Source organism: Macaca thibetana, chromosome 5, assembly GCF_024542745.1.
Source record: "Macaca thibetana thibetana isolate TM-01 chromosome 5, ASM2454274v1, whole genome shotgun sequence".
Classification (NCBI taxonomy): domain Eukaryota; kingdom Metazoa; phylum Chordata; class Mammalia; order Primates; family Cercopithecidae; genus Macaca; species Macaca thibetana.
In genome coordinates this window covers 82692630-82711887 of record NC_065582.1, presented here as the reverse complement: position 1 = coordinate 82711887, position 19258 = coordinate 82692630, and the positions used below count along the sequence as shown (strand labels likewise).

General features: G+C 32.5%; 3 protein-coding genes across 6 annotated transcripts in view; 1 reads left to right on the top strand and 2 right to left on the bottom strand.

Annotated features, from left to right (window-relative positions):
• Positions 1-19258, bottom strand: part of PPA2 (inorganic pyrophosphatase 2) — a 1020900-nt gene that overhangs the window by 797340 nt on the left and 204302 nt on the right. The gene's annotated exons all lie outside the window — the stretch shown is intronic.
• Positions 1-19258, top strand: part of AIMP1 (aminoacyl tRNA synthetase complex interacting multifunctional protein 1) — a 524679-nt gene that overhangs the window by 403370 nt on the left and 102051 nt on the right. The window lies entirely within an intron of this gene.
• TBCK (TBC1 domain containing kinase) overlaps positions 1-19258 on the bottom strand; it is a 235564-nt gene that overhangs the window by 143670 nt on the left and 72636 nt on the right. For all 4 annotated transcript variants that reach the window (XM_050791478.1, XM_050791477.1, XM_050791480.1 and 1 more), the window contains 8 exons: positions 18648-18747; positions 12922-12971; positions 12555-12684; positions 8170-8268; positions 6462-6524; positions 5819-5945; positions 4606-4656; positions 3245-3328 (listed from right to left, as the gene is read on the bottom strand). In XM_050791478.1, coding sequence (XP_050647435.1) covers positions 3245-3328; positions 4606-4656; positions 5819-5945; positions 6462-6524; positions 8170-8268; positions 12555-12684; positions 12922-12971; positions 18648-18747 — 704 coding nt within the window. The remainder of the gene's footprint in view (positions 1-3244; positions 3329-4605; positions 4657-5818; positions 5946-6461; positions 6525-8169; positions 8269-12554; positions 12685-12921; positions 12972-18647; positions 18748-19258) is intronic.

The window sequence follows — 19258 nt, the reverse complement described above, 5'->3', positions numbered from 1 at the left end:
ACCATTTCAAAATACAAAAGCCAATGGAGTTTGCATTTCAAAATTAACATAGAGACAATGGATCATTATTTCCATTTCTAACACCTATCTACACTGTAGACACAGATATACAGGAATGAACACATGATTCAATTTGCTTGTAAACACAAAATTTTCAAAAAGTTTTAATTCTTTTTCTTTAAACCTCAAGGTACATGATGCTGAAAGAACAAATGTTTTTATGTGCGAAGCTATTTATCCATATTCTGTTCCTTCTACTTTTAGCTTTACTTTTTTGAGTTTACATTTTCCTTTCTGCTTCCTTTCTAATTATTCTCCCATTATATCAACCTCTGATACTCTAATTTTATATTCATTTCTAACCAAGTAAAATTATTACTAATTGAGATCCCACTTACTCAGAATTTTTGATAAATCAGATACAACATCCAGTACTCCTACTTCATTTATGAAAACTGGGTGAATTACATAAAACCATAATGATATATATAACACAGAATCAGTTTCAAGTTGTTTAAAATAAAGCAGGAAGAATTATATATAGTTAAAAACAAGATCAAAGGGATATCTGATAAGCATCATAAAAACAGTAAATGGGAGAGTGAGCAGCTTTGTAGTCTGCTCTAAAAGAACAGAAAAACTATAAGAAAATCCCCTGGCCTTAAAATATACAGAATCTTGTTGAAAGGATATAAAACAGTACATAATGTCATAATGGTAACACTAGCAAAAACTAGTACTCATAGTAACAGTAATATAAAGAAATAAATAATAGCACTTATTGAATATGTATGTACCAGGAATTTACATATTATGTTTAACCTCTACAATATTTTTATTCTAGACATGAGAAAAATGTTACCTATAGAAGTTAAATTATTTGTCCAAGATTATCCAATAAGTAGTGAAACTTAAATTTGAAACACCTGTTTTAAAAGTGTGGGTTTTCTTGTTTTATTTTGTTTTCAATTTTTGTGGGTACATAGTACGTGCATATATTTATGGGGTAAATGAGATACATTGATACTGACATGCAATGCATAATAAACCCATTCAGGGAAAATGAAGTATCCATCACCTCAAGTATTTTTCTTTTGCGTTAAAAAAATCCAATTATATACTCTTAGTTATTTTAAAATGTACAATTAAATTATTATTAACTACAGTCACCCTGTTGTGCTAGCAAATACTAGGTCTTATTTATTCTTTCGGTTATTTTTTTTACTCATTCACAATGTGTATCCTCCAACTTCTACCCTCCACTACCCTTCCCAGCTTGTGGTAACCGTCATTCTACTCTCCATCTGCATGAGTTCAAATGTTTTGATTTTCAGATCCTACAAATAAGTGAGAACATATGAAGCCTGTCTTTTTGTGCCTGGCTTATATCATTTAACATAATGACCTCTAGTTCCATCCATGTTGTTGAAAATGACAGGATCTCATTTTTTCTTATGGCTGAATAGTACTCCATTGTGTATTAAGTGCCACATTTTCTTTATCCACTTGTCTGTTGATGAACACTTAGGTTGCTTCAAAATCTTGGCTATCATGAATGGTGCTGCAGTAAACATGGGAGTGCAGATATCTCTTTGATACTGATTTCCTTTCTTTTGGGTATATACCTAGCCGTAGGATTGCTGGATCATATGGTAGGTTTACTTTCAGTTTATTGAAGAACCTCTAAACTGTTCTCCATAGTGGTTATACTAACATACATTACCACCAATGGCATATGAGGGTTCCTTTTTCTCCACATCCTCACCAGCGTGTTATTGCCTATCTTGTGGATAAAAGCCATTTTAACTAGAGTGACATGATATCTCATGTAGTTTTGACTTGAATTTCGCTGATCATCAATGATAATGAACACCTCTTCAGAATCCTGTTTGCCATGTATATGTCTTCTTTTGAGAAATGTGTAATGAAATCTGTTGCCCTTTTTAAAATCAGATTATTAGATTTTTTTCTACAGAGTTATTTGAGCTTCTTATATATTCTGGCCATTAATCCCTTATCAGGTGCGTAGTTTTCAAATATTTTCTCCCATTCTGTGAGTTGTCTCCTAACTTTGTTGATTGTCTCCTTTGCTGTTCAGAAGGTTTTTAACTTGATGTGATCTCATTTGTCCATTTTTGCTTTGTTTGCCTCTGTTTATGGGATATTACTCAAGATATCTTTGCCTGGACTAATGTCCTGGAGAGTTTCCCCAATGTTTTCTTATAGTACCATAATTTGAGGTTTTAGATTTGAGACTTTAATCCATTTTGATTTGATTTTTATGTAACTAGACAGATTTTTATGTAACTAGACAGATAAAGGTCTAGTTTCATTCTTCTGCATATGAAGATCTAATTTCCTCAGAACGATTTGTTGAAGAAACTTCAAGAACAGTGAATGTTATTGACACCTTTGTCGAAAATGTGTTCACTGTAAGTGTACAGATTTGCTTCTGCGTTTTCTATTCTGTTCTATTGGTCTATGTGTCTGCTTTTATGCCAGTACCATTTTGTTTCAGTTACTATAGCTCTGTAGTATAATTTGAAGTCAGATAATGTGATTCCTCCAGTTTTGTTCTTTTAGCTCAGGACAGCTTTGGCTATTCTAGATCTTTTGTGGGTCCACATAAATTTTAGGATTATTTTTTCTATCTAAATGTGGGTATTTTTAACTTCTATTATATTACTTCCAAAAAAGAGTTCAGGAAATTATAATAGAAGTTTGAATGTGGCTAAAGTTGTCCTGAATGAATTCACAAATAGGTTACACTATGACGTGAACTCTTAAGAAGGAGGTATATTTTAGGTAAGTTGAAGAAAGAGGGAATATATTTTGGGTATGCATGCATGGGAAATGAGATAAATGAAAAGTATTTTTAATACTCCGATTACACAATTAAACATTTAAACTTTTTACTAATTTACAGTGGACTTGCTCCATGGTGAAGCTTTTTGTGAGCAATTTTGATTGTGAGAGACATAAATGGCAGTCTCTTATTTTCTCAAACTAGCATGCCTGCATTTGAACTGAAATGAAATCAGATATCAAATATCCATTAGAAAAATACCATAATGCTTTGTGGATTTGGAGGAAAGACCAAACTTTCTAATTTCTCTTTATGGATTTTATTGGATGGACCATCATATTTTGAGGGTCAAAATCTTAAAGTTAATCAAATATTACATCAACACACCAGTACATCAGCAGTTTCCCTGCAGAAAGTCACAGAAAGACATTTGCTTACCTTGTATTACATGTGAGTTGTCTTTTAAGAAGAAGTTATACAGATATTTGGGAATAAAAGCAGACATACATGCATAAGCCAAGGCTAAAAGAGAATAAGGCAAAGGCATGTAAAAAATTAGTTAACAGGGTAGATGACCAGCTGTAATGCATTCACTTAGCACATATTCCTTGAATCTACTATTAAATAACAGTTATGATAGCAAGTGCTAGAAAAACAAAATTGAGAGATAAAAGTCTCTATGCTTTAAAATAGAAAACATTTTAGACAACAGAAAATAATTCTATAACTTAAATTTTAAACTACTGTGGCAATCATTATCACACAATAATCAAAACTTTTATTACCTAAACGTTGTTTCTTAAAATTTCTAAGCATGATCATTACTAGTAAGTTATACAGACCTCACGATCCTTAATTGCTGCTGATGCAAACAAGAATCTACGAACTTTGGATTTAGGAATAGTGTTATAATTCACATTTTCAAACACAGACCCCTGACTACGCTTGGGTCAGTATGAGTGATAATTGGCTATGCCTAACTAAACATAGTAAAAAACTCTAGTTTAGATTAATGAGTGAGAATATCAGAGAACAGAGTATTTTAAAAATAATCCAAAGAGTAAAATTTCATTTATCTGGGATTATGCTATTTCTACTTAATTCCATAAATTGATGCAAATTTGGTCATTAAATAGATAGACTCTGAAAATAGGGAGATGGTCAGATAAGGCATCTAGACATTCAAGCTATATATAGTAACACACTCTACATGTGATTTCAGGGATTGGAGTTATTCGAATTTAGTATTTATTGAAAAGCCTACAATAATAAAGTTATTGCAGAAAGGCAGGGGAAAAAAAAACCTGCCATTGAAAAAGGGCTGTCAAAAAATATTACATTAGTATATAAGTATTAGAATACAAGACAGACACAAGATAAATTTTTATAAATACAAAGTGCTTTATGGGCTCAAGAAGGAGAATAAGAAAAGTCTTCATTAAGGAAGAGGTATCCAAAATGATTATAGGCTTTGGAGATACAAGATTATGGAAAAGTGCCACCATAATTGATTTCTTTAAAAATTCTTTAGAAAGTATACTTAGACAAAAATTAATCTCTAAGGAATTTAGAATAATCAAATTCCACTAAATTTCTAGTAATATCTTTAGCATAAATGAAACTCTCCAGTAATAAATTAATCCTTCACATCTCTAAAATGAGTCTATAATAGATTATTTCACAGAAATCTACCAGGGAGAGAAAAAGAACCTTAAAACAAAAACAAAAACCTTTCATGTCTGAATTACATATTTTAGAATATTATGTGCAATGATTATTTAAATGATAAAGAGGCTTACCTTCATTATTGAAGTTTAGATACAGGAATGGAGCACAGAGTGAGTCAAGACCTAATGCAGAGGGGTTGGGAGAAAGAAATCAAATAAATATAATCTAGTAGAATTGAAGATATATACCTTATTCAGTTCTTTGCATTACCTCCAAGTAGATTAAACATTAGAAGTATTATCCATCCAGAAATATGTCACCTCACGATTTACTGTGGGGATTAAGTGATAGTGTAGCACACAGTATGTGTCCAATATGAATCAGCTATTATTATTATCCAGATTATTATGAGTCGAAAAGAGAAATACAATAATAGAAAAATGGAAGAAAGTTACAATTCTTTGGATATTGTCCCATCTCTGACCCTAAGTGTACAATTCTGGCAATTACTTAATATCTTCTGACATACTTTCTCGTCTAGGAAATGGAGTTTCACCTATGTTCTTTTTCTTTGGGATTATGAAAAAAAATTCTTTAAAAATTGTGAAGTGAATTCCAAATATATGACATTTCTTTTATTGATAATAATGATGTGCATGTATTGTCATGTTGAAAGAATGTACATAAATCTACCTACAACTGTTAGGAGGATATAGAATAGCTCTGAAATACACAGAGCTAAGAAAAATAATACCTTTATTTAAACTATGGCCAGTAAGAAATAGAGAACTGAAATATAAAAATAGCCGCTTATAACAACACATTCAAAAATAGGGTTGGAATGGGTTTCTCATTCTTTATCAAACACAAAAATAATAATGGCAAAGCTAAAAATAAAAGATATGAACCATTAAAGATTCAAGGGGAAAAAAGACAAATAAAACGAGGACTTTAGGATGAGAGCCTATTTTTAAGTCCTAATAGCCATGGTAAGTATAAATTAGAAATCATTAACTATAAGAATCTCAACTAGCCCCAACTGATTTAACAGTGTGCATAGGCGTTTAAAAAAAGTATCCACAAAGATGATAACAGCTCCAAATACCTTTCTGCTTTGCTAATCAACTTGCATATTAAATATTATGTTTTTAAATGATATCTACTAGGATTTAGACAAAGATTTAAAAAAATGCTTGGATGTAAACCTCTCAAAAAATGAATCAGAGCTTCAATATTGACTTTTTCTGAAGACAAGGATGTTTAGATATTTTAATTTTTTTAAAATGTCAGTTATGCAACAATCTCCTAATACTCCAGAGGAGTTTTAATGACTATAAAAGTTACCTTGCCAATACACAAGATCAGGATGAGACACTACCCAGGCTTTTAATACACGCCTAAATTTTGCATGACCTTCTGGTGATGATAACAGTTCATCGTACTGATGACAGCGAGGAATATCCACTTCAATCTGTTAAAATAGCAAAATAATAAGGTGAAACAGTAATTGTGTAATCAGCAATAAACCCTTAATCTTTATTCATTAAAAAAGGAAAAGGAGAAGCCATAATACAAATTTCAAAACAGACCAGCTTCTTAAGTGCCTAATTTTTTGAATTTTTTAATTGATCTTATGGAAACACTAAAGACGTTGTATGTATACTTAAACAGGAGAATCAGACCATTTCTTTTGAAAGGTATGTGTTAATATACTTTTAAAAAATATTTTTCTTTATAGTCTGGTCCAAATGAAGGGCAAATTTTTCAGATGAAGAACTATAGTATTTTTAAAAAGGTAACTTGACCTTAAAGTCCTATAAGGTATTGTTCTAAGTTATAAGCATAAGAGTTATGGTTTCTCTAACAATGTATGTATGCAGCAGTGTGTCTGTATTCATGAGAGAAAGAGGCTTTCTTCAGCCTCCTTACTAAAATTTAAATATTTGACAGAATTATCTTAGGTTGCTTAAGAAAATCTAAATCATACTTGTCTATCTGTAGGAATTGGAGTGTCTTTATCAATTGCATCGTACTTGGCATGAATAGCTCCCTGCAAAAAATAAAAGAAGATACATTAGTTTATCATATCCTTAATACAACTAGTAATATAGAAAAATCTATTTTTTACAAATATCTATCTTTGGAAACCTACCCAACTACAGATAAGCACATTCAAACCCAGTGTAGAACTCATCTTAAGAGAAATTTTCTGTGTCTTTGACAATCTATGATGAAAGTCTCTGATAAGTCACAATTTGCCATTATGCTGAGGCAAACTCTTGAATTATAAATACCACAACATGAATGTTGTGGATTAATTACTTAGCTAGTAAGTATGTTTGGCTGACCTCCCAGCCCCTACAACATAACACAACCTTGTTATGTTATGTCTATAATTACATGATAGAATCATTAGGGCCAAAAGAGGTCATTTACAATTTTCAGTTACACACTGTTAAAAATTAAAAATAACTGAATAAATGACTACAAATTTTGGTCATGATCTACAGGACCAAGCATGAAAAAAATAATATTATTCTGGCTTATTATCATGGTAGAGAAAGAGCCAGGAAGTAGGGTTCAAACTCCAATATCTGCTATATCAACTTCTTTGAGACATTCATTTAATGAGAGTTGGAAAACCTGATACCTGAAGTCCTCTTGGACTTTAGCATTATATTGTTCTACAAGTCTAATGATTACTGTATGATATTGAACCACTGGCATTCTTGTAAAGTAACCAACCAAACTCAAAGGTATTTGCAGACTCTTATCAAGGGAATCAGGAATGAAGAAAGGAAATTCTTCAAACAGAGAATTGAAAAGGATTAAAAATAGTTGAGGATTTTTTTAAAATATTTTTTTTAGAGACAGGGTTTAGTTCTATCATCCAGGGTAGAGTGCAGTGGCACAATCAAGGTTCACTGAAGCCTCGAACTCCTGGGCTCAAGTAACCCTCCTGCCTCAGCTTTCCAAGAAGCTGGGACCACAGGCATGTGCCACCATTCCTGACTGGAATTCTTTAAAAAGCAAGGATAATTATCTATAAGAAAATATAAGACGACAAGATGACAAAGAAATTGACAAGAAATGAAAAAAATCTGGCTAGAAGTTGGCCCGTTGTCATGATTGATGTCATCGGAGTTCTCTGTTAGTATTGCAGACCACCACAATTTGTGACACCTCTCCCTTCCTCACAACCACAGAGAAAGTGTTATAGAAGACATGGGAGCTATTTCTCTTGGTAGCACATTCCAGGTGGAACAGGCGTGCCAAAAGCCACTAAATTATGTTAGTGATTTTGACATGTCAGATTAGACTGAAAGATTTCTCCAAATTTAGAACCATTTATAAACAGATAATCATATTCTATAATAAGCATACTTCATAAGCAGGACTACCCACTTGTAACTGACATATATTCTTAAAATATTCCTTGGTAATAATCAAAACATTTTCTGTGACCACCATTAAATGAAATATTAAATAGCACAATCTAATAAACCCTCAATTATATTTTTCTTTTCTATTGTTTTCCTAAATTCCTTCCACTTAAAATTGCCAAATATTCTAATGCTTATATTTTACTATATAATTTTCTAGTAACTGGAAAAATACATATTTGGAAAGCACTCTCCTTCTTCATCCCTTCTTAGCATAATTAATCAGCTTCTAACCTTTTCTTTTTTCCTTACCTCAACTCCCAGAAGAGCAGCCCAGGTTAAACCTCTCAAAAGAGGAGGAATGTCAATTCTTGCTTCTTTCCATATTTGATTTTTTTTATATGGATAAGCCTATATCAAAAAAGAAATGAAAACGCCTCAAATTACCTAGTGCCATCTTTCAGTCTAGACAGTTCTGAATATACCCATGATAAAACTTAAGTGACTTGCAATAAATTTCAAAGTACGTGCAATTATTGTGTCTGGTGTTATTAATACATATAAATAAGCAGTAGAATGAATCCCTAACACCTTGCAAAATTTATATTATATAATTAAGAAGAGGAGCTGATTCTATCTATTTTTAAATCCTTCCTCTCTATTTGATGCTCTGGGGGGATTTAAAATGAGTCATTTTAAATGAAGGATAATAGTACCAGCCTCATACGGGTTAAATAAGACAATGCAGGTAAAGCACTCTGTTAAAAACGTGGTGACAGAGAAGTGTTCAATCACTATAAGCTACTATTATGGGTACTTCTGCATTTTGCATATAAATTTGTACTTTTATAAATTTGTGTCTTAGGAGAAATTTCTAGAAGAGTATTAACAGGACAAAGGACACAGATGTTGTTAAGGTTCATGATATATGCATTCAAATTGTTTTACGAAATGTTTCAGTACATTCACATTTATTACAACAGAATGAGAGTTCCAATATCATTGCAACTGTGCTCACTTTGTGAATGTGGTATGGAAAATCAATCCGATTTTAATTTATATATATTTTTTCATTCCTAGTGAAGATGAACAATTTGAAAAGATTTACTAGTTGTATTTATATTATGTACTCTATCCATTTCTCTGTTTCAATATTGATGTTTTTCCTGTTGACTTTTAAGTCTTCTTTTAAAAAATAAGGACATTAAAGACACAACATACCAGAATCTCTGGGACACATTTAAAGCAGTGTGTAGAGGGAAATTTATAGCACTAAATGCCCACAAGAGAAAGCTGGAAAGATCTAAAATTGACACTCTAACATCACAATTGAAAGAACTAGAGAAGCAAGAGCAAACACATTCAAAAGCTAGCAGAAGGCAAGAAATAACTAAGATCAGAGCAGAACTGAAAGAGATAGAGACACAAAAAACCCTCCAAAAAAATCAATGATTCCAGGAGTTGGTTTTTTGAAAAAATCAACAAAATTGATAGACCGCTAGCAAGAATAATAGAGAAGAAAAGAGAGAAGAATCAAATAGACGCAATAAAAAATGATAAAGGGGATATCACCACCGACCCCACAGAAACACAAACTACCATCAGAGAATACTATAAACACCTCTACGCAAATAAACTAGAAAATCTAGAAGAAATGGATAATTTCCTGGACACTTACACTCTTCCAAGACTAAACCAGGAAGAAGCAGAATTCCTGAATAGACCAATAGCAGGCTCTGAAATTGAGGCAATAATTAATAGCCTACCAACCAAAAAAAGTCCAGGACCAGATGGATTCACAGCCGAATTCTCCCAGAGGTACAAGGAGGAGCTGGTACCATTCCTTCTGAAACTATTCCAATCAATAGAAAAAGAGGGAATCCTCCCTAACTCATTTTATGAGGCCAACATCATCCTGATACCAAAGCCTGGCAGAGACACAACAAAAAAAAGAGAATTTTAGACCAATATCCCTGATGAACATCGATGCAAAAATCCTCAATAAAATACTGGCAAACCAAATCCAGCAGCACATTACAAAGCTTATCCACCATGATCAAGTGGGCTTCATCCCTGGGATGCAAGGCTGGTCCAACATATGCAAATCAATAAATGTAATCCAGTATATAAACAGAACCAAAGACAAAAACCACATAATTATCTCAATAGATGCAGAAAAGGTCTTTGACAAAATTCAACAGCCCTTCATGCTAAAAACTCTCAATAAATTCGATATTGATGGAACATATCTCAAAATAATAAGAGCTATTTATGACAAACCCACAGCCAATATCATACTGAATGGGCAAAAACTGGAAAAATTCCCTTTGAAAACTGGCACAACACAGGGATGCCCTCTCTCACCACTCCTATTCAACATAGTGTTGGAAGTTCTTCCTAGGGCAATCAGTCAAGAGAAAGAAATAAAGGGTATTCAGTTAGGAAAAGAAGAAGTCCAATTGTCCCTCTTTGCAGATGACATGACTGTATATTTAGAAAACCCCATCATCTCAGCCCACAATCTCCTTAAGCTGATAAGAAACTTCAGCAAAGTCTCAGGATACAAAATTAATGTGCAAAAATCACAAGCATTCTTATACACCAGTAACAGACAAACAGAGAGTCAAATCATGAATGAACTTCCATTCACAATTGCTTCAAAGAGAATCAAATACCTAGGAATCCAACTTACAAGGGATGTAAAGGACCTCTTCAAGGAGAACTACAAACCGCTGCTCAGTGAAATAAAAGAGGACACAAACAAATGGAAGAATATTCCATGTTCATGGATAGGAAGAATCAATATCGTGAAAATGGCCATACTGCCCAAGGTAATTTATAGATTCAATAGATTCAATGCCATCCCCATCAAACTACCAATGAGTTTCTTCACAGAATTGGAAAAAACTGCTTTAAAGTTCATATGGAATCAAAAAAGAGCCCACATCTCCAAGACAATCCTAAGTCAAAAGAACAAAGCTGGAGGCATCACGCTACCTGACTTCAAACTATACTACAAGGCTACAGTAACCAAAACAGCATGGTACTGGTACCAAAACAGAGATATAGACCAATGGAATAGAACAGAGTCCTCAGAAATAATACCACACATCTACAGCCATCTGATCTTTGACAAACCTGAGAAAAACAAGAAATGGGGAAAGAATTCCCTATTTAATAAACGGTGCTGGGAAAATTGGCTAGCCATAAGTAGAAAGCTGAAACTGGATCCTTTCCTTACTCCTTACACGAAAATTAATTCAAGATGGATTAGACTTAAATGTTAGACCTAAAACCATAAAAACCCTAGAAGAAAACCTAGGTAATACCATTCAGGACATAGGCATGGGCAAGGACTTCATGTCTAAAACACCAAAAGCAACGGCAACAAAAGCCAAAATTGACAAATGGGATCTCATTAAACTAAAGAGCTTCTGCACAGCAAAAGAAACTACCATCAGAGTGAACAGGCAACCTACAGAATGGGAGAAAATTTTTGCAATCTACTCATCTGACAAAGGGCTAATACCCAAAACCTACAAAGAACTCAAACAAATTTACAAGAAAAAAACAAACAACCCCATCAAAAAGTGGGCAAGGGATATGAACTTATATTTCTCAAAAGAAGACATGCATACAGCCAACAGACACATGAAAAAATGCTCGTCATCACTGGCCATCAGAGAAATGCAAATCAAAACCACAATGAGATACCATCTCACACTAGTTAGAATGGCAATCATTAAAAAGTCAGGAAACAACAGGTGCTAGAGAGGATGTGGAGAAATAGGAACACTTTTACACTGTTGGTGGGATAGTAAACTGGTTCAACCATTGTGGAAAACAGTATGGCGATTCCTCAAGGATCTAGAACCAGAAGTACCATATGACCCAGCCATCCCATTACTGGGTATATACCCAAAGGATTATAAATCATGCTGCTATAAAGACACATGCACACGTATGTTCATTGTGGCACTATTTACAATAGCAAAGACTTGGAATCAACCCAGATGTCCATCAGTGACAGACTGGATTAAGAAAATGTGGCACATATACACCATGGAATACTATGCAGCCATAAAAAAAGGATGAGTTTGTGTCCTTTGTAGGGACATGGATGCAGCTGGAAACCATCGTTCTCAGCAAACTACCACAAGAACAGAAAACCAAATGCCGCGTGTTCTCACTCATAGGTGGGAATTGAACAATGAGATCACTTGGACTCGGGAAGGGGAACATCACACACCGGGGCCTATTATGGGGAGGGGGAGGGGGGAGGGATTGCACCGGGAGTTATACCGGATGTAAAGGACGAGTTGATGGGTGCTGACGAGGTGATGGGTGTAGCACGCCAACATGGCACAAGTATACATATGTAACAAACCTGCATGTTATGCACATGTACCCTAGAACTTAAAGTATAATAATAATTAAAAAAAAATAAAATAAAAAATAAGGACATTAATCCTTTGTCTAACATGATTTTGCATATATTACCACACTTTGTTTTTACTTTCTAATTTTACTTACTAAGAACATGTATCATTTTTAAAATTAAAGAAAGCTAACAGGACAAGATAGGTCATAAAAATTAACCTTCTTATTATTCAAGATTCCCTAAGAATTATCGAAAAAATTAAAAAAAAGAATTCCATATGGGCTATTGTTAACACTTTATACTTTAGAATACATACCTTTAGCAGCCTGTCAAAGAGAATAATTCTATTTAGTTGGTACTCTGTGTCCTTCTCTCTGATGATTAAAGGGAGAGTGGCAGCTGCAGACAACTCATTATTGCTGTTTGAATGAGGTAAATTAGACTGGCTGTAAAAGAGAACAAAAGCAATAAAAAAAAAAAAAAGGACAAAAGGTACATTTTCTTTTTTCTTCCTAACTCTACCGACAGTGATTTCAGAAAAAGCACAAAATTTTAATAAACCAAAATATCAGGTTATTATTTTCTATTTAGGAAACACATTTCAAAGAAAATGTATAAAATTCTTATAAATCTAATATAAATAGAAAGAAAAATAAATGTAAAATGAGACTATATATACTCACTCATCTTCAAGTAATGGGTAAAATGCTTCTCCACCAACATCTTTCAATCTCTGTGTATTTAAAGACAATATTTATGTATAAAGATATTGGGCAGAAACTTTGATCTGTGTTTAAAAAGACAAGTAATACAACAACTATGAATTTATAAAGTGACCTAGAAAAGTATAAAATAGAATCTAAAAATCAGTTCTTATAAACATGCAAGCATACAATGCCTCTACTGATTAAGGTTTGCCTGTGAAAAACAACTTTTCTTTTTTTTTTTTCTTATCTATAGGTATCACTCATAAATGTTAGACACCTATCATGATATATTTTCCAAACACAACTCAGAATTACTAGCACTAGTATAAAACTTAATGAATGGGAAAAAAATTTTAAGTTATATGAAGAAAGATGATTAAAAAGAGGTACTATATAGCCATGTACATATTGAAAGAACAACTTAGATTTATTTTTGCTTTGGTATAATACAAGCTAAGTCAAAAAGAAAGGTACTAGAAAAAGGATTCCAAAACATTTCTCACATCATAGTTTGAACATGTATGACTCAAATAGCTAATAAATCAATGGACAGAGTTTACTTAATGATTTTTTTTACAAAGTTATTTTAATAGTTGTTCCAAATAACAACCCTGACAGGATTACAGGTATTCTTCAAAATCAGAAGCAGGAAGGCAGTAGTAAAGTAAAATGTTAATCACATTCTAAGCAAGGTGATTAAAGTTAATGCCATCTTGCCCACTGCTCTGCTGTTCAACTTCCATCTTGAAGGCAGAATGTTTGCTCCTATGGGGATTGACATAGAAGTTCAAGCTGTGTGTGCAGCAAGCACTGATCTTCTGTTGATCAGTCATTGTGCACCCATGTGAGTTATTCCCAGAATTGTTAAAGCTGAAGAAAAATCTTTTACTCAACACTAAGAATTCAGCAAACACTGAATTTACGCCTGGTTCTCCTCTAAAAATTAATGTGCTATACGCTTATCCTATTTCAGTAAACCTTTAGGTATATCTTTCATATATTAAAATTTCAAATAAAGAAATTAAATTTTCCCAAGTGTTACTGCATTATTAATACACATATCTTGTTATTAAAGATTAGTTTTCAGTATCCTGAATGTCATTGATTTTATCTATAAGTATCTTGTCTGTCTTTTCTAAACAAAAATTTTGCACATTAGGAATTTTAAAAGGTGAACGAAAACACTAAAAATTATTTGGTTTCCATATCATTTTAAGAATCAGCAAATTAATATTTCTTAATAACTACAGAAGAAAAGTATTTTAAATTTCGCAAGCAGAACTGTAAAGGCATTGAGACATTTAGACTTGAAGCCTACATTCATTTAACTTGGATTATATTTAAATTGAAGAAACAAATTAAGAACAAAACAAAATCAGCTGAAATCAGATATTTTGGATGTAATTTATTGTTTGCTGCATGGTATTGTTAATTATTTTGTTACTTTCCACATTCTTTCTTTCAAAGAGATTATAAATTCAGAGTATTGAGTAGTAATAATTATGTATTTTAATTTTCTGTTGATGGCATTATGGTAGACAATGGATTCTAATACTGTCCTACTACATAACATGTAAAATATTAAATGGTTAGCTAAGCTTTAAAACATAAGGAAAATGCTGTGATAACAGATATAAAACCAGGCCTAGAAGAAAGGAGTTAATAACTGCGGTCTAGAGATTTAGACCATAATGGGATAAAGGTTTGGGAACCTGCATAACAGACCTTCAGAATGGAGAAGACCCTTCTAAAGCCACGTAAATAAAAACTAGGGGAATTGCTAGCTTAGACAGAAAACAAGGATAGGTACCTATTTTAGCTTTGGCTATGAACAGTTAAAATTAAAAAGGCTGGGACTTCCACTTTCTTATATAAAATATAAACAGCTTAGAAGGCATCATTCTTCCTCTAACAAGAAAAATGCTGAACAAACTGAAAATCAAGAACTCGTCTCACATCTATCAGAATCAGAGCACTGTGATGTCCTAAAAACTGGAGGGACCCTCGAATACAGGGAATCACAGCTCACCAGGAACAGAGCCACTGCTGGAGCCTGTTAAGATTAATTAAAAGGTATTTATTTATACTTGCAGGCTGAGCACAGACTAATATGAGAGAGAAAAACTTCTAGAGGCCCAGCCTTAGGGAGGCCTTCCTTGCTTCCATGAGATTAACCTCCACAGGTCCCACCAGGTTCTCAGGGTGAAGATCTGAGAAAAATACCCTTGACTTCCTGCAGGGGGAGGTGGAAAGTAACCAACCTGAAATATAGCCAGGGTACTCTGTTTTCCTTAAGAGAGGTCTGCCTTAAAGGGAAACTCTTCTGCCAGGTTCTAACTAACTTGGGTTTTGCAGAAATCTAGCCAACTTGGGAAGGAAATATTCAACTCCAGTCCACTCCAGTCTTTGATGTAGGGGAAAAGAAATACCCGACTCTAGTCCCTCTAGCTTTCCTGTCTCAGCTTGGGGCAGAGGAGTGGGAGAAGCTGAGAAACCTTGTGAAGGTCACAGCCCAGGAATACAGGCTCACTAAAATCTGGGACTTAATCATAAGATTATAAAATACTTCTCCCCTGTACTTTACTACAATATTAATAGGGCTTTTATATAATAAGAGGATTCATTCCTTCATTCAGTTATCATATAGGAAGAAAACATATATCAAATGAAGAGAAGTACAATAGAGGAAAAAAAAAACAGGATAAAGAATACAAGGGATAGGTGTGGCGTTGCTATTTGATAAAGGATGGCCAACAAAAGCCCACCAATAGGTAACGGTTCAGCAGAGAATGGAAAGAAAGGAAATAAAAGCGGCGGAAGAGTGTTAGAGGCACTGGGAAGAGCAAGCTTAAAGGCCTTGAAACATATAACTTTAGAAAATGATTTAAAAACAAAATAAACAGCCTGAGTAAACTTATAACCATTAAGCAGACTGAAGTAATGATTACACCCAGATAGGGATAAGGAGCCATTACAATATGGTTTTAAAGCTAACTCCCATGAAACATTCAAGAAATAGATATATGTAATCATATAAAGTCTTTCAGAGAATAAAAAAAAAAAAAGGCAACACTCTCCTATTTATCTTATGAGACTAGTACACCCCTGATACCAAACTAGCATGTTGCAGTAAAACAAAAGAAACTCACAGGCCCATCTCAAATAGACACAGAAATGCAAACATTCTAAACAAAATATTAGAAAAATCAAAACACAAATGTATAAAAAAGGAAAAATGAAATCATGATCTGATTGGGTTTATTCCAGAAATATAAACATGGCTCAACATTGAAAAACCCCATCAATATAATTAAATCCATTAACATAATACATAAAAAACCATATGACCATCCCAATAGATACAGTAAAAACACTCAGTGAAATTCAACACCCATTCATAACAAAACATATAACTTAGAATAGATGTCTACAGCTCAATGCAACAAATATCATACTTAATTATGAAATATAAAAAGCAACCTTTTAAAACCAGAAATGAGACAAGAATGCCCACTATTTGTTTCTATTCAATAGTGTTATAGAGGCTCAGCAAAAATAATAAAAGATGAAGTGAGTGAAGTGAATTAAGGTAGTGTTTTTCCCTTCATTTCCAAGAAAACCACAGAGACTCTATAGAGTCCTATTCTTATTTAAAAAAGAATAAGTTCAGCAACGTTGCCTGACACAAAATCCATATAAAAAAATCAATTGTGTTACTAATCATGCACAAAATAGTAGTTGACATGGTATTTAAAAAAATATTACTGATGTATTTTTTAAAATAATCTACTGGTATACTTAAGATTTGGTACATTTTACTACATGAAAAAATATTATTGATGTATATTTTAAACTCATCTACTAAGATTTGTACATTTTACTATATGAAAATTTTGCCTAGAAAAGAACCATAAACAAATCTCAAACTCTAATGTGTAAGCTGAATTGTAGTAATGTCTTCATTTTACTTTGAAACACAAGAACGAAAAATATGATGGATTGATGTATGACTAGAAAGATAGACAGACATGTGGTAAAGCATGTAAAATGTTAATTATAGAATCTAGGTCACAGATTAGCAAACTGTTTCTATGCAGGAACATATAACAAATATTTTTAGCTTTGTGGGCCATGTGGTCTCTATTGCAACTACTCAATTTTGCCACTGTAGAACAAAACAGCTATACATAATAGGTCAATGAATAGGTGTAACTTGATTTTGCTAATAGACCATATCAAATGGTTGATCTAGGCGGTAACTTGTTCACTGTAAATGCTTCCCAACTTTTCTGTTTAAAAATTTTTATAACAAAATGTTGGAAAAAATCATACTCATACATATATATACACACACATATATATATATACACACACACACACACACATATATATATTCTATTTACAAGAGCAACAATAAATTACCTTAGGAATAAATCTGATAACTGATATACAGACATTAAAAAGAAAATTGTTATATAAAATATGACAAATAAATGACATATTTATTTAGGCATGTTCAAGAAATAAAACCCTACATTTTAAATACATCAATTCTCTACAAATTAACCTATAAATTCAATGCAATGTCAACCAAAACCCTGTAATTTTTTATGAAGGTCTTTAAGATGATAATAAAAATCAGCTAGTAGAGGAAGATGTTAAAGAGCTCCTACTCCATTTTGAGGACAAAAAAACTGAAAGTCTTCCTTTGCTAGATATCAACAGTTCACATAAAACTATAGATTAAGGCAATGTGGTATTTGCTAAAATCAGAAACACAGGCCAACAAATTAGAATACCAAGGCCCAGAGACATATCCATGCACATAGAAAAAGTTGGTATTGCACATCAAAAAAGTGAAGAGAAAACTATTCAATTATATGGTACTGACATAAGGGGTATTTTTTTAATCAATGAAATACGATATTGGATACCTTCCTTACAACTTAATCTAAAATAAATTCTAGGTGGATTAAAGAACTAAACGGGAAACAATTATTTAAAATTTTTAAAAGGAAATATATAAAAACATTATAAAATATACTTATAACCTTGCTATTACTTTAAATAAGTTACAAGAAAAAATATATCAAAATACATTTGACTATAAAAGAAAATACTGATAAAAATTTAGAATTCCATTCAATAAAACAATCAAAAGTTGAAGGAAGAGCTACAGATGAGAATATATTTCCATGACATACAGCTCACAAAGATACGATATCAGGGATATAGTTCTAAAACTCCTCAAATCAATAAGAAATCACTCAAAAGAAAAACTGACAAGAGATATGAACTAGTAATGCATAAAGAGGTAGGCGAAGTGATAAAATATATGAAAAGACTTAAAACTGCACTATAATCACGAAATTAAAAATTAGTGTTATAGCAAAATACTTTTCCATATCATTAGATTAACAACTTTTTAAAATTTGATAAAAGAAAGCATTACCAGGTAAATAAAGAAATGAGAACAGTTACCCAATGATGGTGAAAAGATAAACTGATAAAATCATTTTTGTGAACACTCAGGTAATAAAGCTGAAGTTGTACAGATGCAATTTACTCTGGGGCACACATTTTACAGAAGCTCTCCCATATTTTGTGAAATCAAGGAGGCATACACAATATCTTGTGTATCTGTAAGGTTTTAATTAAAGAAAAAAAAAACTAAAGCAGAACTGTCAAAATATCATTCTTACATTTCTTAGCTGGCATAATGATAATGTCACAGTGGTATCATCTAAAAGTGAGCTTCTATCTCGATCTTGTCCAAAGCTTTCGCCATCCTCAAAGAGAAAACTGAAAAGAAATTTTTAAAAATAATATGCACACAAAATCCAGTTTATTGTTTCTTCTAGAAAGCAAAGTTTATTCTAAGTCATCAATCCCTTCATTAAAAAAGAACTAAACTTTCCACTGGATGTTTAATAAAACAATGTATTGAGATTTCTTCAAACAAGTCTCGTTTTTAAATAACTCTTGAGTTGGTATGAATATAAGAAAATTTCAGAAAAACAAAAGTGTCATTTACAACCCTTTGTTCATGCAGTTTCAATGCTAACAGTACTCTCCTGACATTAGCCCAATGTTTTCCCGAGAAACTTTATATGAGTGGAAAAAGACAAAGGGAAGAAGAAAGAAAAAAGCATATTTGATAGTAACCTCATAGAAGAAAGGATATTAAATAATAAATGAGTAAAATTTGTTTACAATTTCAATAAATTACTTTTAAGAATCTATATGCCCTTTAAACTATTTCTTCTTACAATTTCCGTAATCTTACTTCTTACTTTCTACTTAATTCAATGTA